Source organism: Halichoeres trimaculatus, unplaced genomic scaffold, assembly GCF_033239565.1.
Source record: "Halichoeres trimaculatus isolate MK-OKI-2021-1 unplaced genomic scaffold, fHalTri1.1 fHalTri1_scaffold_13, whole genome shotgun sequence".
Lineage (NCBI taxonomy): Eukaryota > Metazoa > Chordata > Actinopteri > Labriformes > Labridae > Halichoeres > Halichoeres trimaculatus.
The window spans coordinates 24435376-24459268 of record NW_027437191.1 but is presented as its reverse complement, the minus strand read 5'-3'; the positions used below and the strand labels follow the sequence as shown (position 1 = coordinate 24459268).

The 23893-nt window shown below is 41.1% G+C and overlaps 1 protein-coding gene across 6 annotated transcripts; it reads right to left on the bottom strand.

Moving 5' to 3' along the window:
- Positions 1-3711: 3711 nt before the first annotated feature.
- senp6a (SUMO specific peptidase 6a) lies at positions 3712-21896 on the bottom strand. 6 transcript variants are annotated; one of them, XM_074685423.1, is made up of 24 exons: positions 21596-21892; positions 17667-17760; positions 17081-17144; positions 16193-16299; positions 15943-16059; positions 14939-14959; positions 12785-12855; positions 12612-12706; positions 12141-12534; positions 11493-11734; positions 8805-8948; positions 8346-8379; positions 7905-8093; positions 7543-7736; positions 7253-7452; positions 7051-7167; positions 6847-6969; positions 6677-6769; positions 6253-6596; positions 6073-6149; positions 4979-5067; positions 4791-4859; positions 4557-4707; positions 3712-4475 (listed from the first exon to the last, which is right to left on the bottom strand). In XM_074685423.1, exons 1-24 carry the CDS (start codon positions 21624-21626, stop codon positions 4239-4241), a joined length of 3297 nt encoding a protein of 1098 aa, XP_074541524.1. In that variant the 5' UTR covers positions 21627-21892; the 3' UTR covers positions 3712-4238. The 6 variants fall into 6 exon arrangements, with proteins under 6 accessions (XP_074541524.1, XP_074541523.1, XP_074541519.1 ...); XM_074685422.1 differs by having other exon boundaries at positions 7253-7455; positions 21596-21889; XM_074685418.1 differs by having other exon boundaries at positions 7253-7736; positions 21596-21895.
- Positions 21897-23893: the final 1997 nt, after the last annotated feature.

Genomic DNA, 23893 nt, shown 5'->3' with positions numbered 1-23893 from the left:
ATCCTGGGAAACTGGCCCTGTGACGTCACGAGCTGGATAAATACGGCTGGGTGAGTCTCCCTGCAGGGGGCGCTGTACCCATCATTCAGTAAGGCAAGGTTGGGGGTTTTACTCACGCTCTGCAGCACAATAGAGCATCCAAGGTGGGACCACGCGTTCCTCCAGCATCAACATGCAACACGATCTTAAAGGGGCAACAGTGGAGGAGGAGTACACGGGCCGTGGAAGGAGGGGAGACAGGGGATGGCTGCAACACTTATCTAGTTTCCTCGGACACCGGGACCAACAAATTATTACAAACCCTTAAAAAAACATGTCGGTATGCTAAAAGTACAAGACAAAACAAAATTATTTGTCAAAAAAAGAAGACTATTTTAGGAATATTTCCATTTGATAGTTTTTTGTCACAATTATTGTTTTTATCACCTAAAACATTTTGTACTTTCTTTGATTTGTTTTGTTGAGTTCTTTTTTTCTGCATTTCATTTTTATTTCTTTTTTTTTTCACATTTTGTGATTTTTGTTCCATTTTTTTACTTGTTTATGATTTTTTTCTACAGTTCTTATTTAAATATATTATATGTGTGACATACTGTATATGTACTTATCTATGATTATATTTTTTTAATTGATTTTTTTCCCACATCTTGCATTTAAAATTTTCACTTCTGTTTCGTATTCTCTAATCCTATCTTTTCTTATTGTCTCTCAAAAACCATAAAAAGATATTTACTTACAACTAAAATATCTGAAAAACAATGTTCCAGTATCATTTGAACTTGAAGTCATCAATATTCCCCCAAAACTGGTGTAATGGGTCTGTTATATTCATGTGCAGAACGTGAGCATATCTGAAGTCATTGTCCAGATGTCACAGATGTTTTTCTCTTTCTCCATATTTCATTCTAACACAGGAAGGATGGAGGCCCTCATGGTCCAAAAGTCTCAGGTTTGATCCCCTTGAGAGTCTCTGTAGCATGTTTTACCTCCTTGACAACATGTTTCCTGTCTGCATCTCCCCCCAACACTGAGTAAAGTTTTCATCACTAAAGTTTTATTCTTCCTGTGAGCTCCAGAATAAAAGGTACAGCAGATTTCAATCACTGATGGATCAATGAGCTGATTCTTGATAATTTAATTTCAAAGACCTAACGTGTGTTGGCCCATTGCTTTGATATAGTTCACACCATCACCAACCTTGAAAGAAACAGGCTAAACCAGGAGGTTCATTCCTGCTTCTTCTTCTGAATGAATGAATGAAGTCTGCATCCCATCCCTTCACTCCAGCGGTGAGGAGGCTGTGAGGCTATGTGAGGATGCTAATTGCTAAGGTCAGCAAGCTAATATGTTGTCTGTCTGCATGTGTCACACTGAGCAGTAATACTATAATGAGGTTCAGGATTAATGGGGATAATCTGTCTGCTGCTGCACCCTCCACTGCTTGCTGCAGACAAACGTGTTCGAGGACCCCCGGGACGACTCCCAGGGGGGGCCCAGATTTTTATCTGTACTGCAAATCCAACAAGGAGTAACACAAGTACAAAGGCCACAGCTACTTGGGTAAAACTTTGTGTAATAAAACATCCAGTATATAAAAGTCCAAGAAGATGCAAGACCGCCCGTCTCACTCGAGGGTCTGATTTTTGTCTGATTAAAGGTCCCACAAAAGAAAAATTGTATTATCCAGAAAGGCTTCCAAAATTCAAAGATACTTGTCTAAAATCTTGAGAGACTTCTGTGGATTTCAGAAATTTTTGCTAAATTCAAAATATTTCTCCTCAAGAAAGTCTGTAGGATCATGCGAGACTTTCTACAAGATATGAATAAAGATTTTTCACAGTCCTGTCCAGTCAAGAGAGATCAACAGAAACGTTTTGAAGTCCTAAGAAGCTTTAACAAAATCAAGAGCAGCTTTTCAGGATTCTAACTGCTTTTTGCAAGATCTCTAGGGGTCTGTTTCAAGGCTGAAGACACGTTTGCAAAATCCCAAGAGACATTTTTAAAATCCTGAGGGAGGTTTGAACAATACCAAGACCATTGTGAGATCTGGCTGCGACTTTACAAGTTTCCAAGAGATTGTTGCAAGAATGGGTCAAAGTTTTGCAAAGTCCTAAGGGACTTTTATAAAATCTTGCAAGTTTTGTACAATCTTAAAACTTGTTAGTGAGTTCTTTAGGGAGCCCCAGAGATTTTTAAAGGATTCCGTAAAAAAAAAGTTGAAAACTGCCTGGAGACGTTTTTAAGCCATAGGAGGCTTTTTACTCAATCAAGAGCGGCTATTCAAGATTCTAACTACTTTTTGCAAGATCCCCATTGACTTTTGTGGGATGCTAGTCTGACTGACAGTAGAAAAACCTTCAGGATCGCAATGTACATTTGTAAAATCCTGACAGAAGTTTGTACATTCCATTTTTTTGTGTTAGATACCAAGGCTTTTGTGAAATTCACCTGCAACTTTCCATGTTTCCACAAGACTTTTTCAAGATCCTAAGAGACTTTTGTAAAATCTTGCAAGACTTTTGTAAAAAATTAAAATCCATTTGTGAGTTTTTAAGTAACTTTTACCATGTCCCCAGAGATTTTTTGGGTGATTGCCTTCAAAAAAGCTTGAGAGCTGCCAGAAGACTTTTTGAAGATCTTGGGAATTTCGCAAGGTACAAAGAAACTCTTCTGATGTATATGAAATGCCAGTAGCTATGCCAGTAATATGAGAGCAGACATGACTCTTGGAATACTGGAAGAACTTTTGCAGGATCCTGGGAGACTTTTCGCATAGTCCTTTAAATTTTTGCTAAATTCCCCCCAGAATTTTGTTTTTCTCAGACTTTTACACAATTCTTCTAGACTTAAAGCTTTCTTGGCAGACTTTTGCAAGATCCCAAGATACACTGTCGCACTGCTGTTACAGCTAACAGCATCCGGCTTACACGCTGCCTACCAATAAAGGGCACGGTTGGCTGTGGAAATGCTCAGGCTTTACCAATCCAACCTGTACCAAACTATACTGATCCATACCGGTTCACTTGGTGGAAACGGGGCTCAACTGAACCCCTGAGTTCTTAAGAGACTTCACTTCAGTGAGGCCATTAATGAAGACATCTGACAATTTCTTAAAATCTTTTGTGAAATCTCTGGACATTTTTTGAGATCTTGAGAAAATTTTGCAAAATTCAGAATGTTTGTGGGAGCCCCTTTTTCACCAATGTGCCATGCTGTTCTGCCAGGAAGTTGGTCCCTTCTGTGGACATTTTTGGACACGGTCCCTTAAGGATAAAATTCAGACACTTTGAGGATTCATTTTGTGAACAATAAAAAAAACAAGAGCACTCATGATTTTCCCCTCACCTTCAGCTCTACTTTCCCTCCTCTATCATTCCTAAAAGCTTTTAATAAAGCTGTGTTGAATCTTTAATGATGATAGGATGGATTGATTGAGCTCTTTAAGTATGAAAACAAAACAACAGTTCAGGAGTCATGAATGTTTCAGTGTTTGGTAACTCTACACTGTGTGAGTCTGCCTGTCTGAGGAGTCTGTCACTGGACACCAGACTGAAACCTGAGAGCAGAACATCATGACAGAACACCTGAGAGACCAACACATTTTCCCATCCCTGACTTTGATCATACCTTTGATAAATCAGTGACACAAACACACAAAGTCGGACAGTCTGGTCTTGATGCTTCTCAAAGTGCACGCTGCAGGAATGACAAGTAAAAGAGAATGAAGTGCTCTTGCATCTGTGTTTGCTTTTAATGCTGAAATTTATCCACTCACACGGAAGAGACACAACAAGCACTGAACTACGTCTGTGACTCGTGAGCTGAACTTTATGGAAACAGTTTTTTTTTCCAGACACTTAGATCGATAACTCACAAAGAACAGCAACTTCCTCCTCCATCCGTCTTCTTTTAGAGTCTCTGTTTTCTTCTACAGAACTAGAAAGCATAAAAAATAAGGATGCAAGAGCTCGACAGTGTCTGCACGGATCCTTCCGGAAAGAAGAACATCTATGAAAACATAAGTTAATGGGCCGCTTCGTGACTGAGTCAGAAAACCGTAAATTACAAAGGCAGCGGGAAAAACGTCGTCGTATTTACACGTTTATTCAGTACAAAGTTAAAGGTGTGTGATGTCTGTGGTCATGGAGGGAGTTCAGAGGTCAAACCAGCAATGTACAGTCAGGCTCCGCCCCTTTACTCGCTCAGTGTGTACGAGGAGGGGAAAGGTGAGGGTTGTTTCAGGGGCTGATGGGGAAATTTAAAGGCCGGTCCGTGGACCCAGAAGTCTCTTCGATCTCAGGCTCTTCAGGAGAGCCGAGCTGAGCCGCTTTATGCCCAGACTCCTTCCTGTCCAGTTCCTGTTGGTCTTTAATTCTCAGGATCAGGTCCCTGATTTCCTCGCGCTTCGTTTTCATTCGCTGCTGAGGGAACCAATCAGAGAGGTTCATGGGCAGGTGGAAACTGGGGATCGGATTCTGCGGGGAACAAAGTGGTTTATTTAGAGTGATTCAAACTCTCAAAGGGAGAGGAAGTGTAAACAAAGCTTGCTGTCTCACCTCAAAGAAGCTCTCAACATACTGCAGGATGTAAACTCCACAGTCGCTGAAGTTATCCTGCTGAGGCACACGTGGGCTTGAGCCCTTCATTATGTCCTTTCCAAAACTCCTCACAGTCCCTTTACGCACCTCCCACTCCACCTCCAGGTACCTGAAACAAACACACTCAGGAGACTCAGATCCTGCACAGAAATACAAACGTGACAGAAACTCTCCTGAACTCAAACCACTCACTCTTTGAGAGTCTTGACCACAGTAGAACGTGCCGGACCTCTCAGAGAGTCCATGATGAGGATACAAGGCCTTCAGGAAGAGAGGAAACAACATTAATCAGGAGCACAGATCTCATTTCCTGATGCTGTTCCTCTCAGGCGAGCAGCAGCTCCACCTGCAGGTGGAGCAGCAGAGGTGCACACACTTACTGTTGGCAGGGGTTTTGTTTTGAGGCCAAAGATGAAGAGTCAGCTGTGAGAGTGTCGTCAGCTAAGGTACCATCCTCGCTGCACTCGTCCTGTTACACACACACACACACAAAAAACATTCATAAACAGCAAAAAGCCTTTCTTCTCCAGCAGGACTTATGTTTCCATCTTTAGAGCCAGCACAAGCAGCAAAGTCCTCCTTGTCCTTGCAGAGGGCATCTGGCTTCTTCAAAATCAATGACAGGCTCCTTCTATCACTCCTGATTTTTAATTATCTTTTTCCCTGATAAGCATCTAAGCTTGGCTTCATGTGTCATCTCTCCCGTCCCTTTCTGCTGCTTTTAGGTTCCTCGTGTGTACCTGCACCTCAGACTTACTCAGGAGAATTGACAGATTTTGTTTTGGTTAGAATAAAACAATTACAGAAGGTCTTTATCCAGTCTTTAAAGAGGTGATATTTTTCAGTTTTAGTCTTTAGTCTCTGCTGTCTCTTTAAGGCGCCATGCCCCACAAACCCCCTCTGCTGTGATTGGCCGACTTGAAGAGGGGGCATTGGCTTTTGGGGGTTTAACGCCCACACTCAGTGTTCAGTGGCGCAAATGCCAGTCGCGGCTCCTGCCGTGTCGTATTATTTGTCACACTGATGACTTCTCAGGTGACAATAAAATATCTGAAGCTTTAAAAATAAAGCACTTTTTTGCTCGATTTTTCCTCTGAAACAGTAAAAAACGTTGCACTGGTGGCACTATTTTTACTTTATTGTCAGCTTTTATGTCATACTGTCACCTACTGTCCAGAAAAAACTGTAAAATCAGAATAATAACAAAAAATATTCCCATTATCACATCGATAACATGTTAGCTTAACAACAGCCTAATGTTAGTGATGAAAATTGTATAAATATGACTTTTAAACCCTTATTTCAGCTTCTGCCTGAAACACTTTGTTTGAGTTGCTGTATCTTTAAGGCTCCCCACTCCACAAATTGCTTTGCTGTGATTGGCCAGCCCTATGAAGGGCTGTAGGGGAGTGGAGACCTTGGTGATTGAAGATTTATATTTAATTCATGGAGCGACAAAAGTTGAGACACGTACATGACAGGAGCTCTGGTCGTCGGAGAAGGTGAAGGGGTCGTCGTCTTTGTAGTAAACACTGATTTTCTGCAGCTCGTCTGAAACACAAGAAGCAACATTAAAACAAACGCTAAAAGCTGTTATTCTGTTTTTTAACAGAGTTTTGTTGAAGGAATCAAACCTAACGTGACGTGAACTCACTTGTGAACTGTCTCTCGGAGTCCGCCTGCTTGTTTCGTGACGCCGTGGGGGTGTTTGACGACTCCCCTCTCCCTGTGAATGCCGAGTTCTCTTTAGTCAGGTCACAATCACTCTGACCCTCTAACGACGCCTGGAGAACGCTGGGCTGCGAGTCGTCAGTCGAGCTCTCCAAGCCGTCTCGCTCGGGGGACAGAGGGCGACAGTGATATGGGATGTCCTCCTCTGGGGAGGGGTCTGTGTCTGAGGAGGAAGGGGGAGGGAACTGGCCTTGAAAGAGCGGGTTCTGCTCGTAAACCGGACCCTTTAGACCCGGGAAGCAGATAACGGCTAAGTACCAGTGGGCTCTGACAAAGAGAAGAAAGATCAGTTAAATTCTGGATGTTAGAAGCAGGAAAGGAATACGACGTGTAATTTAAGAACTTACGACTCATTGATGGGAACAAAAATAAAATCTTTCTGAAACAAATCCACGTGTCGAGTCCACGTCTTTACCCTGTTGTGCTTTCTTTTCTGGATTCTGGGACACAAAACCAGATGTTAAAGAAGCGAAAGATGTGTGAATAAAATCTGAAGGTGAAAACTCAGAAAACTCACGGCAGGTTGGTTGTATCCGGGACACTCCTCCGCTCTCTCTGGTTTAACCTCTTATAAAAAAAGGAGCTGAAGATGTGGATTCTTTGTGCATCTTCTTTTTTCAGTTTCTCTAACACTAAATATCTAAAACAGAGAGGAAGCAGACAGATCAGGATCACAAAGAAGAAAAAGACACAGCGAAATGTCCCGCAGCAGAACACTTACTTTAAATAAAAGTCTATGATAACGTCGTTGAGGAATTCTCCGTCATTAAGGCAGTGGAGGTCTTCATTAGTGACCGAGATACTCCCTTTGGCAGGAGGAGGAGGGTACACCATTAATCTGAAGACAAATGACGAAGAGAGAGGAGAGTCATGACACTGTTAACCCTTTACAACCCCCACAGCTGTACAGACCAGGGTCTTACTTGATGATTGGTCCAGAGAAGGTGGGCTGCAGGTCTGTCATGTCTTCATCGTCCTCTTCATCGTAAGTGCTCGTGTGCTGCCGCGTGGCCATACGTGTGCGAGGGGCGATGGTGACTGTGGTCCCAGGGGTCACAGGAGCCACTGGAGAGGCTTTTGTGACCAGGGACACGTGGGTGACTTTAGCAGGGGTTAGAGGCTTCTGCTGCAGAGAGGAAGAAGAAAAACTTGAGCTTGGTTTGTGATGAGGGGAGAAGTTTTGAATCAGAGATGATGCGCAGAAGCCTCTTACCTTCTCCTCCTTCTGTTTGGATGCCTTGTTGTAGTTCACCAGGCGGATGTTCGCCTCCTCGAAGGTCAGCTTAGCGGGGAAATCACTCAGGTTGTTTGTCTTGCCGATCTCTCCCAGGATGTCGCCCAGAATCGGCTGCTCCTTCACGCCCAGGCCATTCTCAAAGATCAGGACGATGTACTTCTCATCAGACTCTGATGGAAGATGCAGACATCAAGGGGGTTTAGAGCAAACACTGATATGATAAATAAATCCTGTTTGAAACTGTTTTCATGCTTCGTTTTAACAGAATATGTCATTGCATTGTGGACTGTAAATCAATCAGGATATTTATCCGATGTGTTGCTTCGTGTTGTACTCACGGTCTCCTGCGCAGTCGTACCACGCCCCGCCCTTCTCCTGGGACATGTTGAGCTGCGCACGCAGGCGGGCGCACTCGTCTTGCGTTGTCTGGAAGAACAAAACTGGAAGTTTCCGCGCACTGCACCACTCGCAGCTGATCAAGCCTGATGCTTGGAGACACACCTGCTCTTTGGTGTTTGAGTCTGAGCCTGAGGAAGGACAGAAGTCAGACACGTGTGGATTATATCTGACGCTTCCAGCCTCCACATGAATCTGTCACGGTGAGATCGAGGGTGTTTAGGGCTGAATGTTGTGATGTGATTATTTTAAGGACAAACATGTGAGACTAGTGTGAACAAATCAACACATCTGAATCCAACAGAGCAAAATGTAAATTTGCAAAATTTTTCAACCAGTCTTAAGATTTTGATCAGGTGAGTACATGACTTTTTGATACTTACCTTCAGTTTCCAGCTGGATGCTGTCGATAGAAAACTGAAAAACAAAATCAAAACAAAAAAACTCAGTTTCCTTTCATTCTGCTCATTTCTCCAGTTTAAGTTTCTGTTTTCTTCAGGCTGCAAATTCTTTTTTAGGAAAATAAAAAAATGCTTCTCTGGCAAAACATACTCTTTTTTTGTTTTATTCTGAATTCTATTTTGAAATTTTACTCACATCAAAAACTCAGTTTTTCTAAATAAATGAAATAATCATCTTGTTATTACACAAAAATGCAAATATAGAATTAACCAAAGCCAACATGAATCAAAAGTTCTTCACAGGAGCTTTAGGTGGCTAAATGAGAGCTACTGAGTAGATTTAGGGGCGTTTTTGACCATAATTATTTCTATATTTCCAACAGACCAAATGTAAAATATGTCTGTCAAACTTTAGTATGAAACCAAAACAAAAGAACTCACAACAACAGGTTTTGTCACCATCCTGCGCAGAGTTCCTATCCTCACACTGCGACACTCCAGGATGATGCTGTCGCACTTTTCGGGCACTTGTATTTTGGGTTTCTTTGTCTTCGGAGGAAAGTGCTCAGCAGGCTGGTTACCAAACTGTTGATTGAATAAAACACAAACACAGAATTAACATTGAGTCAATAAAAATTGGAGCTCTTTGGATCCTGACAGTGCTCTCAATAAAAGCTTCATTAAATGAAACACACCTATGAAAATTTTACATCTTTATGTCATGATCAAAAAAAGTTTCACTTCAGCGCCAAAACAAACAGAAGCTTTACCCACAATGAGCCAAACTGCAGCCACACTGACTCTGCACCTTATTTAATTCAAGCCATGTTCCAAATTGTTATGCAAATTACATTTTAGTGTCTTAAACATTCAGTTTTTTTGTTTTTAAACTAAAGTTATGGATGTTATTGTGCCTCTGAGCTCTTTGGTTTACTTGAATCAAAGACACCTGCAAGGCACTGAAGAAGAATGCTACACGATACGAGGTGGGTCACAGGTTCCAAATACAACGGGAAAGAAACTTTGTCTCTGCTGCAAAATAGCATCAAATGGTGCAATGCCCTGGACCAAGCAAGGGAACATTAGACATTTGCTATCACAAAGCAGCTAAGCAGGTATTTAAAAGCTGCTAGTGCCACAAACCTTAAAGTGATACTCCGGGATGGAGTCCTATCACAAGGTTTGGGGCAGAAATTACCCCTACAGCAGTGTTTTTGTGCAGCAGAAGCCCAGAGCGCTCGCATCAAACACCCCCTCCCTGCTCCTCTGCCGGTTTCCTCTGGCCATATTTTACTTGAACAAAAACACAAATAAACGGACTCCCACCGAAAAAGTCTGATATTGGTCTGTATTCACGCTTTATTTAGAGAATTTTCAGCGCATTACTTTCACACAAAAACACCACTAAATAAGGCTCTAGTTCTCATCGTGTCTCCTTGTCCTGGCAGACTACCTGCGTTTGTTTATATCTGTTTATATCGCACGCGCGGACTGATACATTAAGCGGCGAGCGTCTCGTAGCCAGCTGTGGCTCTGCAGCGGACGTAGCGCCGTTTTACGACACGATGAGAACTAGAGCCTTATTTAGAAGTGTTTTTGTGTGAAAGTAACACTGAAAATTCTCTGAATAAAGCGTGAATGCAGACTGATATCAGACTTTTTTGGTGGGAGTTCGATTATTTGTGTTTTTGGTCAAGTAAAAGTTGGCCCCGTCTGAGTGCAGAGGACACCGGCAGAGGAGCAGGGAGGGGGTGTTTGGTGCGAGCGCTCTGGGCTTCTGCTGCACAAAAACACTGCTGTAGGGGTAATTTCTGCCCTAAACCTTGTGATAGAACCCAACTTGTTCCATTCCGGAGTATCACTTTAAGGTGTAGGATCCTCCAGGAGCTAACAGTAATCCATAGACCTCTTATTGGGCCACTTCAAACTAGGGATGGAACGATTTGTGAAAAAAAAGCTGAACCGTTTAGTTTACCTGACTCAGTTTGGGGCGTGTGTTGTTCTGATCATACACATGCACGACGCAAGGAAAAGGAGTTAAGCAGGAGGGAGGCGTGTGTGTTGTGTACATGGTGAATAGAGTCAATCAGAGTTAGAGGGTGTGCCTGTGGTGTTTTATCGTTCTGCTGAAGGGGAGCACTTTGGATTTAGTATAAGTAATGATGGCAATAAGTGGTGGATAAAACTGGGACTGACTGTTGCCAACTCAGCAACTGTGTCACTATATTAAGCGTGTTTTCAGACCGTCCTGGTGACTTTTTTTAAAAAAGCATGTAATGTAGTGACATCATGCTCATCCCTTGCTCACAATGGTCCCTTGCATCTGCAGCCAGAGCAGACAACTGCATGTAGCTGAATCGTGCATGGGCATATCTCTTTTAAGTCACTTTTGCCAGTCCCAAGCCCCGAATAAAGGAGGAGGGTTAATTGACATAAATATCAAGAATTGACAGTAGAAAGTTCATTAGTAGTTCTCACATATTTACAGTGTTATGGGTTTTTTTACCCGCTCTCTGTCTCTCCCATGTTATTCCTCCCTCTTACAGGGTTTAGGACAATTACACGTAAATATCTGATTATGCAAATGAGGTGATGGCATCCTTTAGGTACTTTTAGCGATTTAAAGGATAGCCAATAGAGACTCTCCTAACTGAGGAGTTGGCATGTGTTTCACCGAACCAAACTGAAGACCTTGACCACAAATCTGTGACAAGATCTGAACCATGGATTTTGTGAACCCCTACTCCTAACAGATGCTCGCAAACACAAACGATGGCAATGAGCCCAGAAATACATCATTTTCAAACAGCCTTGTTTACTGATGAGTGCTGTGCAACCCTGTGTGGTTCCAATGGATGGAGTAGTGGATGGTACAGATGTTTGCATGAAGAGCAGGTAACAATCTGTTCAGGATCCAACATTTACACTGAGACACTAATCTGATGCTGATTCCCTAATAACAGTCAGCGTTTAGATTTCCTGACTTCCTGAATGCATCAGAGATGATAGATACACCTTTTTTCAACAAACAAGTGTTGTAAAAGTTGTTTTCTTCTCACACTTTTGAGTTTTGACTATTCTGTATAATGTCGTCGTTGTTGTTGTTGTTGTGGCTCGGCCCATCCTCACCTGGTCTTTCATCCGCGCTCTCCTAGGTATCGTGATCTTCATGTTCACGTCTTCGAAGAACTCCATACCGAACTCCTCCTGCTCTCCAGGGCTCTTCACCGCAGCCTCCACTCGACCTCCAGAGGGTGCTGGCGAGGAGTGAGCCGAGTCGGCAGGGCGAGGGGAAACGCTGTCCAGTCTGTTAACACTCCCTGTGCTGGCATTGTCGGCCTCTTCTTCCTCATCATCGCTGGACAGGACGACTGGGGAGGTAACAGCAGAGAACCATGTTAAACCACTAGTAATGATTCAGTGAGAGCTTTTCCAAAGGGAGAAACTGATCTTAATGTATTCTTAAAAATACACAGTGTTGGAATCTGAGCTGTGAGGCTGTTTTATTTACTTTTCCTCCAGCTGTGACGTCTTCTACCTGCTGTACTGTTTGTTTTTAGGGCTGTAATGAAAATATTTTAGGAGGCTTTGGAAAGCAGCTTGGGTAGACCCACTAAAGTACTGACTTTCCTTATGTAGAGGTTTGTATGTGAGTTAACGGTTACAAAAACCTCACAAAGAGTCAGGTAAATCCTCTCTAGTTGTACTGCAGGATGACGGTGTGGAGGTGGATGTGAATCTTTCAGACAAAACAATCCGTCCTTTCCTCGTACTCACTGGGGTCATTGAGTTCATGCCTTTGAGCCACCGTCCTCTTCCCCTTAGAAGCGTTTCTGGCTCCACAGCAGTTCGACGTCCCCGCCGACAGAGGCGACCTTCCATTATTCAAGGGCACCAGTGTTCCCCTGGTGCTAGTGATCCTGATCGGGAGTGTAGCCTCCCCGCGGGGCGCCCTCATAGTCGTGGCTGGTTTGTAGAAGTTCTGCTGTAGGCTGTTTGGTCCAGGGGAGGGCTGCGATCTGATGGGGGGTCTGGGAGTTGGTGATGACAGTGCAGCCTGCTGACATGGAAGCAGTGCGGTGCTGTTCCCGCAGGTCTGACACTTACTGCCGTCCTGGCTTGTCTTGTTGCACTTTAAGCAGACTGACTGGTAGACAACAGGCTGTGGAGGCTGCAGGAGGAAAACACTCTTCAGAGGTGTGCCGATGAAATGATTCATGGGTATTAGAGTTCTTTATGTTCTTTTACCTCTGCTGCTTTGACCTGTGAAGGAAAACTACAACAGTCTTCCAGAGGTTTCCTCCTCTGCTGAGTACGACGTTTGACGTTCAGACTCTCCCCATCTGAAACAAAACATTCTGAACTTATTAATTTGACCTTAAAATACCTGTCTGTAAAGTTACAATCATAGTGAGGTGTACCTGGGATATCTGGACAGGTGAGAAGGATGCTGTCCAGCTCTGCAGCTTGCTGTGTGTTGGTGAAATCATTTCTGCAGAAGAGAGAAACATGATGTGGTGAGTTGAGAAGATTCAGAAAACACATTCTACTGTTTAAGAAATAAAGAAAAAAATTTTAAGATTTTAAAATTCATACAAGAAAGAAGAAATTGATATATTAAAATACTGAGGCAAACTTATAGCAGGTTTGTCTGAATGTCAAGAATTCAGTGAGACCAAGACGAGGTCTGAAAAATGGGGGACATCACCAGTTTCTGAAACTACTCAACGCTAAAAACCGTCATTTTAAAATTGGCAGCGGTGAAGGAGGACTGTGTTCTAGAATATTTGGCTCTAAAATTCTGGGTTCAAGAAAGCAGTGTTCTAGAATGCTTGGTTTGAAATGCTATGCTCTAGAGTGCTGTAATCAGGAATGTTGGGCTCTAGAGAGTTATGTTTCAGAATGCTGGGCACAAAACTGTGAGACTCTAGAGATCTCAAGACTGCAGGACTCAAAAATGTTGGGTTCTAGGATTATGTGTCTGAGTGCTCTAGTTTAGTATTTTATGTTTTAGAATGTTAGTTTCTTGAATAGTGTGTTCTAGAATGCTAGGTTCTGGAATACAGGGCTTAATAATGTTTGGCTCAAAATTGTGGGACTCTACAATGTTGGGTTCTATAATTCTAGGTTCAAGAAAGCTAGGCTCTGGAATGCTTTTTTTCAACAGAGCCAGGTTCTAGATGCATAGGCTTTGGAATGCTTTGTTCTAAAATGCAGGGCTTAAATTGCTGTACTCTAGAATGCTGGGTTAAAAAATGCTAGGGTCTGAAATGCTGGGCTCAAAACTGTAGGATTCCAGAATGTTGATTTCTACAATGCTTTGTTCTGGCAAGCTAGGACTCTGGCATGCTTGACTCAAATTTGCTGTTTTTCTCTTTTCAGGATCATGAAAGCACGGCTCTTAGAATGGTTGGTTCTCGAATTCTGGGTCTTAAACTCTGGGCCAATGAATGTTGGTTTTTAGACTGATTGGTTCTGGAATTCCAGGCTCTAGAATACAAGTTCTGGAATCCTAGCTTCTGGAACGGTTGCGTTTCTTAAAGAGACAGTAACTGAATTGGAGCATTTCAGACAGAGGCTGACATAAGTGTTTTCACAGACAGCAGCCTGAGATGAGTCATTTAGCTGTGAATCATGTAAAGCTGCTGCAGAATCAAATAGTCGCTCTCTGTATTTTTTAATCAACCACACAGAGAGAAAACCCTTGGTGGGTATCTTTCTCAGGGACAGTTTGTGTGTGAAAATACACACAGCAGATACATCTTACAGACAAGGGATGTAAAAATAAGAACTACAAAAAAGTTTCTAATTTCTTTCCACCAGCTGTGATAAAATCCAGATAATGAGAGTTCTGGTGTAAATTTTCTCCAAAGATCTGGGTCAAAGGTCACTGGATGAATGCAAGAAGTCTAAGATCAGAGGCATAAAACCAGCGTGTGTAAAAATAGAGCCGAGGCCAGCTAATCATCAGCCAGACTGCAGAGATAAGTTAAATGTCTAAACTGCAGAAAAACACCAACAGTCTCACACTGTTGCCTGGAGTCAGACCAGTTTAGAATCCATTTTCACACCTGTTTCACATTATATCTCTATAGATGGAAACAAAATAGGTAAAAAACTATACTTTAATAGCCTGACCATGCTTATGAGTATAAACATAACGTGGAAGTGAAATAATGAAGAAGAACAATGAGCAGTCGCCTTGATAAAGCTGTGGATGAATATCTGAAGTTGAAGGGTGCTGACAAGTTTGCAGTGACAATTGTACAAACATCTAATCTTTCCAAACAGCCGACATGTCATAGCTTGTTGATGTACTGTGAGCGCATTATTCCTCTGTCACCTTTTTGGAAATATATATCAGCAGATATTTATATGTGCTGATAACAATATCTAGCTTTTAAAGCATCTCCAGTAAAAACACAGAGCACCTCTTCCAAAACATTTAACATAACAAACACACTGATGCACCAACAACCACACACTGATGCACAAAAAAACCTGACATGAATAAAAATTAAGCATGAAATGAGACCAGTTCTATAAACATAGATTTAGTGAGTTCAGAGTCTTACCTTTCCTTCAAATCAAGGCTGCTTCAAGACAAAAGTCAAATAAATGCCATCAACACGTGTACCATAATTCCCTCAACTACATTTTCATTGAAGTTATTTTTTTATAATTATAAATTATAAATTAAAAATGGGTTGTAAAAGGTAGAGATCAGGTCTCTGGAATGCTAGGCTTTGGACTGATGGGTTGAAGAATACTGGGTCCTGGAACTCTTGGTATTAGAATGCAGGTCTGGAATGACAGACTTGAGCATTTCAGGTACTAGACTGCTTGGTTCTTGAATACTAGGCTCTATAATGCTGGGTCCTGGTAGATGGCTTTTTGGATGCTGGGTTCTGGAATAATAAGTGTTTAAAAATGCGGTTTCTGGAATGCTAGACTCTGGACCGCTGGGTTCTAGAATGCTGGGCTCTGGAAGGTTGGGCTCTAGCATTTTGGGTTCTAGAATGTTGAACAACTTTAAGTTAAGGACCAAAATATACACATATATATATATATAGATGGAGAGATCCTGGTTTTATGAGCACACTAAACTGTTGATGAAGCAGTTGATGCAGCAGTGAGCAGATCATGTTTTAGTTTAACTGTTTCTTGAATATAATCAACAGAAGCTGATTCTGTGACAAACAACTTCAGGAGGCAATGTGACGGAACTTAAACATGATTAACAAAGTCAAGCAGTCACATCTTCCACACCGCTTAGAAACCACTGAAAAAGTCTCCTTATCCTCTGGAATCTGCCTTGAATTCTTACTGTTTAAGGTTTCTTTACCATGACAACAATCAAACATAGTAGTCGCTGTTTGCCCTGACTTCATGGGTTCACAGATGGCTAACAGCTGATTTAAATAGTTAAATTTTACCAAATGAAAAACAAATGAGGATCATGAAAACAAGATAACAACATCCTCTTCCTTCCTAACCTCCCCATTTGGTGACTCAGAGATATCAACAGCATCAGAAATATAATCCCCAAAAACCAGTGGGAGAAATCATTGTATCTCACCTTTGGACTGGCTTCCTTATTGCAGAGGGAATCTGTGCGTGCTGAAAATGTCGCCCTTGTAAAACTATTCCTTGTGAAGGCGTAGGATGACTGATGATAAGATAGTTTGCTACCTCGCTGTAGAAGGAGAAAATAAAGAGGGTTTAAACCCAACGTCACTTTAAAAAAACACAAACAAGATCACTCAGGTTACTAAAACAAGTTTCTTTATAAAATAATCTAAAGAGTTTCAGACAACAAAATAGCATACCTGGGTCTCTTGGGTGGCAGCCTGTTCAGAGGCTTTGTGTGGTTATTTGGACGATTTTCATACGTCCTCGGAGGATCTGAGAAAGGGAAGTGCCTAAGAGTTGGAGCCTGGGGAAGACAATATAAACATCTGTCAAGTGTTGGAGTTTGAGCATTTTTGATACAGCAACCATCTATGGACATCGAAACTCCTTTTCCGGATCTAATGAGCTACTCATTTAGGTTATGGAAAACCTGTATTGAACTTTTTGGGGATTTGAAGAACCTGGAGTGACGTAGGATGCGGTCACACTGGCAAACTGTGCCATGCTTAAGCACGCTTCAGCCCTAAAGCATGTTTCAAATGGCCAGTGTGACCGCAGCAGTGCTGTGCTTGAGAACGATTCACTTCTCTGCTTTGGCACGCTTCAGAGCGGTGGGCTTCGGCACAGTTTACTTCACGCATGAGCAAAAGCACACAGAGACGAGTGTGATCCATTATATCCAGCCAAAACGACTTACCATCAGTCTAAAAGTCTCTAAAGTTGTAGCAAAGTTGTTGTCTGTGTCTCATTGTGCTGACTCTGATGAGATCAGGCTTCATGTAAACAGACACTTTACAATGACGCTGACGGGCCATTTGCGTGTGATACCCACTAAAGCCTGGTTCATATTGGGGTAGCGGGACCACTGGCCGTACTCTGTACTGGGGGAACAGCGCTGCGAGGGGGGCAAACGTGCTTAAGCACAGCACGGTTCGGATGGCCAGTGTGACCACACCCTTATTTGGGACTTGGAAAACCTAGAGTAGCTTTGGGATTTGGAAAACCTGGAGTGGCTCATTAATAATTTGGAAAACTAGGAGTGGAAGTCACAAGTTGTGACAGAGGAGAGTTTGAGAAATGTTTACCTTTTTTTCCTCAGGGGAGGTGGCCTGCTGCCTGTCCATCTCCTCCATGGTCACCACACTCGAACTGTGATGAAAATTAACAACGGTTATGGTTACAGAATGTATTCATGCTGTATAAAAACACATTTAAATTATTCTGTCATATGCTTTACATAGATTCTGGGATCCTGGGTTTTAAACCCAGGAGTGAGTCGATCAGTCTGAATTTAATATGTTTAAAAAAGAGGAAATCAGTCACTTTAGAATGTCCCATTTGTAGCTCTACTTCTCAAAAGTAAGGTTTAAAGTTCACTAAAATAGCTTTAATTATGTTCCTCTAAGGTTTTAGACATATTTCAGACAGGTGATTGCAGATTGCAGGTGATCTATCAGTCTAACCACAGCGTTTTGGCCCTATCGCTTGGTACTGCTGTGCTAAAAAGGCTGCTGAGTGCATCATCAGAGACGGGAATAGCCTGCTCATCAGCAGGAGGTGTCACTGGGGTCTTTTCCTGTGTGGAGGCAGTGGAGCGGTGTGCTAAAAAGTGATGCAGTGCAGCGACGGCTGGTGGTGCTGAAAACAAACGAGGGCTGGAGAAGTGCTTACTCATGTCTCCTTTCCTCCTCACTGTCATCAGAGTGAGAAAAGCTCCAGCTGTTCTTGTACCCTCCATCTCGCCTGGCCTCTGACCTGTCCAGGGCTTGAATCAAATAATAATAAAGCATCAGTGCAGGGGTACCAGGCCAAGACACAGCAGATGACACAATTTAAGAGATCATCATCTAAGCTGAACAAAGATCTGCACATCATTTGCACATCAACATGCACCAGTGTCAGAATTACACTCAGTTTTTCTCTAGTCAGCTGCAGATTGTTTGAGTTAATCAGGCTGCATCTGTTCACAATGCCAAACAGCAAGATTTGTGACACGAGGGTAGGGATGGGTACCTCTCACATATGAAACAATACAGTACAGATGCCCAGTACCTGGAAATCAGTACTGGTACTCAACAGTACCAATTTCTGGTACTTTTGTGTGTGTTTATCTTAATTTGTTTAACAATAAAATCTCAAATGTTTTCAATTCAACATTTCTCAATACATAAACTTGCAATGCTGTGTTCATGTCCAGCATGCAAAATCGTCTACTCTTTAACTCTCTTACAGTCACAAGGGTGCGTTTAGGTATCAAAACATGATACCATTTGATTTTATGTGAATCTGTACTCGATACTACAGACAGGATTCTGTTGGTACCTAATTCAGTACCCATCCCTGCACGAAAGTACATCTTGCACGGGTTATGAGCATTTCATTTCATTCATATCTCTATTAGAATACAGTTTTCTCTTGATAACGGGCGTATGGGAGGGGGGCATCAGTCCTTGGAGTAAACTGCAACTATGTTTTACATGGTAGGTTCAAAAAGTTGCTTAAACAAAAAATGATTGTAAAGTACAGAACTATGATGTGAGCACAAAACGTGCTCAGATTTTGGATACATGTGAATTTCTGATTGTTTCACATCAACCAAAAGGAAGCTGAGTAAATTATGACTTTGAAAAGGGTAGGCAAAATAAGCAAAGGCTTCATCCTACTCTATACATGCAGAAAACTACAAGTGATATTTCTAGATACTCAAACACCCCCTTTTGAGATTTTAAGTATGAAAGCAGCATAAAAATCTGTGCTTTAGGCAAAAATCTCTCTGGTGAACCCAGTTACAGTGCCTCAAAATAAGTCTTATTAGATTTTGGATTATGAGACATGGACCAACAAAGAGAGATTAACATATGCAGTACTGAGCACAATGACAGATATAAAGAGGACTTCTTTGCTCGCATTTTCCCAACCCTCACTTTTGGAACTTCTCATCTCAGCTCAGGAATTTTACAATTAAACATTGAAGCTGGTAAAAGCCTGCTGGTGTTTCATGCGCAGCCCTACCGGTGTCAGACTTCCCCTGAAGTGTCAGAGGATAAGACATCTTATCAGAGGAAGCCCGGGCTCACTGCCAGTAATTCACAGTAAAAGCATCAAAAACAAACTCATTTAAGAACTTTTTTTTTCCAGATCCAGAAATGCTTAACATCTGCTGGATGCTGTTGATGCCCTGGCTTCCCATTTCCTGTCAAAACCAACTGAAACTTGTGAAGCAGAAATCACAAACAATAGGCGATAATTATAAAAATGCAGGTGATTCAGAAGGGGAGGAGTTTCTTTCTTTTTAAATAATCTCTTTTTTAAGTTTAAGATCACTTTAATGCTGCGTTTTAAACAAATCAGCCTGAACTGAAATGAGAGGCTCCTGTTGCAGCAGGTTGTCTGTCTGGACGTGAGCCCAGGAGGTAAATATTAGCTCAGCTCCCCTCTCCAGAGAGTCAGGTTTATTTTTTTATTCATTAATACAGGTCTTAAAACCTCTCCTCCTGAAATCACACCAGTTCATCTCCTGCTTCGCTACAGATCTGGTTTAGCAGACGATGAATTAATGGGACTCTAATGGCAGGAAGGATGTGAACACCAGAGAACAAAGCCATCTTTAATGGAACATCGATTCCAGACGTTTATGAAAAAAGAAAAGTAAGCTCTGTGTCTGCTTTTATCCATCACGGGCCAAATAAACCTCCTTCTATTCTCCTTAAACTAAAACGAGTCAATACGACATCCTGCAAGATTCATGCTCCATTTCCAGCTACATAAATAGCAACAGACATCCAGATAAAGTCCACGAGGGGACATCCAGGTCCCCGCAGAGCCTCGACACACTCATTTATTTTGTTTTTAGAGATAGGGGCCCTCTGACGAAAGCTTAAACCACAGAGACACCGTTTATCCAAACAGCAAGCGAGCTGCTGCTGCTGGAGGAGCTGAAAGAGAGCTTTGACTCTCACATGATGTTCTCATCCAAGTAGCTTGTTGTCAGTCTCAGAGGGAGAGGAGTGGATAGTGTGGACGTTTTCAATAGAGCAGCAGAGGGCCCTTTTTGCTTAGACTTAGATTTGCATTGCCTAATCCTTGTTTTGTCTGCTTTTATGAAAATTCAGTCCAGAAGGTGTTTGTTATTTAAGTAGGATCCAAAAGCGTGAAACATTACTGTCATTCTATCCTCTTTCCACTGGCTTCCTGCTTATTTCAGGATTCACTTTAGGATCTAATTATTTGTTTTCACATCTTTAAATGGGATATTATACAATAGGATACTTAGACTCAAGCTCTGCACCTGCACCTCAGTGCATCTCTGATGATTCCTCAAGATCTCTTGGGCCTGCAGATCAACTACTGCTTGTGGTCCATAAAGATCAGGCTGAAAACAAGGAGTTCAAAAGGCTTTGGATACTTTTTTTATGTTTGTTTCCTACTTTTGATCTTTCTTTGACATATTTACTGCATTGTAAGTGTTTTTATTTGTCATATTTGAATCATGCTTGGCCATACTTACAGTTTTTATTCCTGCTTCTTTGTTGTGCTGTGCAGCTTTATGTTCTACAAATTAAGTGCATCTCACTGATTACATTAATGCATGTCTTGATATTTCTGACTTGCTTTACATAAAACTATCCTTCAGCTGTTTAAGAAAACTTAAAGAACTTTAAAAATAAATACCTCTCACAAAGTTAACCAGAGCAGTGATAGGTTTTGAAATGAATTGGGATTGTTGCCAACAAGTAAAAGATAGGATATCCTTTATTTTTGTTTCTTGAAACAGAGCTATATTTTCCTTTAATAATAAAAATTTACTCTGTTTTTAACTACTTATATCTTTCAGTGATGTTTATAACATACAACTACAGCCCTACTTCTTTGTGCTCATGACACTGGTTATGAACAAGGCAGTAAAAGCATAATTTAACAGTTGTTGGATATTATATGTTATTTTTGATCTGTATATTTACATGTAAGAGTTTAAAAGAAAAGGTAGAACCATATAACCTGTAAAACCTTCTAAATGCCAAAGCATGAACCTCTGAGAATGAGTCTGTTTACAAATCTGCACAATTCTGTTAACTGGAGGATTAGCATGCTAGCTATGCGGTTCCAGCAGGTGAATGGGTGTCAGGGTGTATTTTACGTGTTTTTGCAATTAAATATAAACAACATGTTTTGTATATGTTGTTGTTTTGTGAACGTTAAAAAGCAGCTAACACAGTAGCTGAGGCAGAGAGGCCTGTCTTTCACACAGTACACCCAGCTAACGTCAGCGCTAACAGTGATAGCTCAGACGTGCTAGCCGGGGTTGAGCTGTAAAATCATCCGAACCGGGTCACCTCCAGCCGGGGTGACGTGTTCTCCATCCAGGCCTGAGGATGTGTCACTGTCACCGGCTAGGAAGCGCTCCTTATAACGTGTTAACACACAACAGTCAGGCAGCATTCAGAGGCCAGTGTTAGCCACCTAGCTCTGGATCCATATAAATATCTTTGGACCATTTTAGTGAGCGATAATCTGCCTCGAGCTGCGAGAATCCGAGCTCTGTGTGCGGGTAAAGTGGCTGCAGACAGGCTGGAGGAGCACCGCAGAGTGTCACTGCTTACCTTCAAGAAAAAGGCTTCTATTGTGGGCCATGTTTATTCCATGATCCTCCTCGGATGATAGTGTTGCTCATCAGATACATAGGGGAGCAGAACGGCTCTATGTAGCTGCTTTCCTGCCACGGAGTGAAGTTAGCCACAAAAACACATATCGCAGCCGGAAAACAGTTGAGGCTTCATAATAAAGGTCAGTGCCTGTCAATCAGAGGAGCGGTAGTGATCCTTTATCAAGATCTATGAGCACTAAATCTGACTTAATTACTCTTTAATAACGTAAACGAGACCACGTTTAACCCGTCAAACAATGATGTGCCTCTATTCTGTAGTTTATTCCTGTCACAATTCACCAGGAGTGAGTTCACAGGGAGAACTAGGTTGGCAACTGCCCTCTCAAAATCTGATTGGCCACCCAAGATTCCACTCAAAAAAAAAAAGCTGCCATTGGCTGTTAGCTGATATCAGAGGCGGGACTTCGGACAATTGGGACACCAAGGAGCTGCCATTGCTACCATATGGTAACATATCTGACCATTATGTTCGCTTTGATTGTCCTTATTGCATGACATGTAGGGCCTACTTAAACTCAGATCTTGAAGTGGTAAAAACAGTATGAACTTCTACTGGTATACACAAACCACAAATATTTAATTTCTCCACTTTGCAGAGATTGAAGTGTCAACACATGTTAAAGCATCATTGTTGCATTATTTCCATGTTTAGGATTTTAATTATATTACATTAGTGTCATTGAAATAACAAAAAAACACATTTCCCCCTGGTTTTTAATACTTAAAAGTAGCCTAATGTTTAAATTTCTGTGCATTAGGTATGCTCTGGTACAAAAAGTGATCTGTAATATTGTATCTCGCTTACTCTAGTAGCCCAGTAGTATTAAAACCCTTTTGAAACATAAAATCTTGTTTAGTTCTTCAACTTTTCACAAGGATTCAAAATCAGAAGGAGAAATCCTGTGGAAAAAAAAGTTACCTAATAAACTAAGTCGTGTAGATTCATTTATCGCTTTTTACTTTTACAAAGTACCAAACGTGCATCAGACTTGTGTTTTATTTTGAAGAGTAGTCTCAGGATGTCCTGTACGTTCCTGTGGGTTATATGTCACAGCCTACTAACCTACACAGCTGAAGGTTTGTAAATCAAATATTTTTATTCCAACAGTTTTAACGCAAGTGTAACAGATATCCAGATGGGTTAAATTTGTTAATACATTAAAATCACAGACAGTAAGATAATTAAGGATTTATTTGTTGTTCATAAAAAAAAAAAAACAAGTGTGTAAGATCAAAATAAAACTTTTTTTTATTAATAGCAATATGAATAATCAAGCATACACTTAAATGATACTGCCTATTGTGGAAATAAAGGGGAAAAATCCAGACATGCGTTTGGAGGATATCATAATTTTCAAACATGAATCACGAGTAGAGACAATAATCACAGCTAGGGGGCGTTGTTCATCATTAAATGAAATAATGTATTATGATGTCACTGCACTTTCCCATGTCTCTGCAGTTAATTTGTGTAACTGAAGTACTGTATATTTGAGCTAATACAAGCTTCTCATAGAGTACGTTATGTCCCTTAATGTTGTTTTCTATAAATAAATCGGTAAATAATAATAATAATAATAATAATAATAATAATAATAATAATAATAATAATAATAATAATAATAATAATAATGTGTTTTTTTTAATATATATGCACTTTACATTTAGAGCAAATCTCAAAGTACTACAGATGAATACATTAAATAAGGGTAAAAACAAGTGACAAGTGAAGTTAAGAACAAGATGAGGGGGAAAAAAAGCAAACTCTGAAGCATGAAATAAAATTATGATAATGAGTTGACTCAGTTTGCTGTAATTTAAAACACAAAAAATGATGTTATTCTTGAATACCTGAATGACTGAAACCCTTCATATATTATCAAAACAACTGGAGATTTGTTTTCATATAATGTTCATGGTGCTTAGATTGTGTATCATGATAACACTTTTTGATCTAATCTCCTGTGAAGTATCTGATAATCCATAACTACTGAAAATATGATTTAATAAAACAATGTCTAGACTTTAAATAAAATAAAAATTAAAAAAATTGGGTCACAAATCATGCTCTCTGGATGATAAATGCATTTCCAATTATTAGTTGTTGTTTTTTTTTTAAATATGAACTACTTTTGGATTATTTGCAGTGAAATGTAACTCATTCTATTCATGATCCCCAGAGACTAAGCTTCAAACTATTGGGATTCTTAGATTTTTCTTTTAGCAACACCAT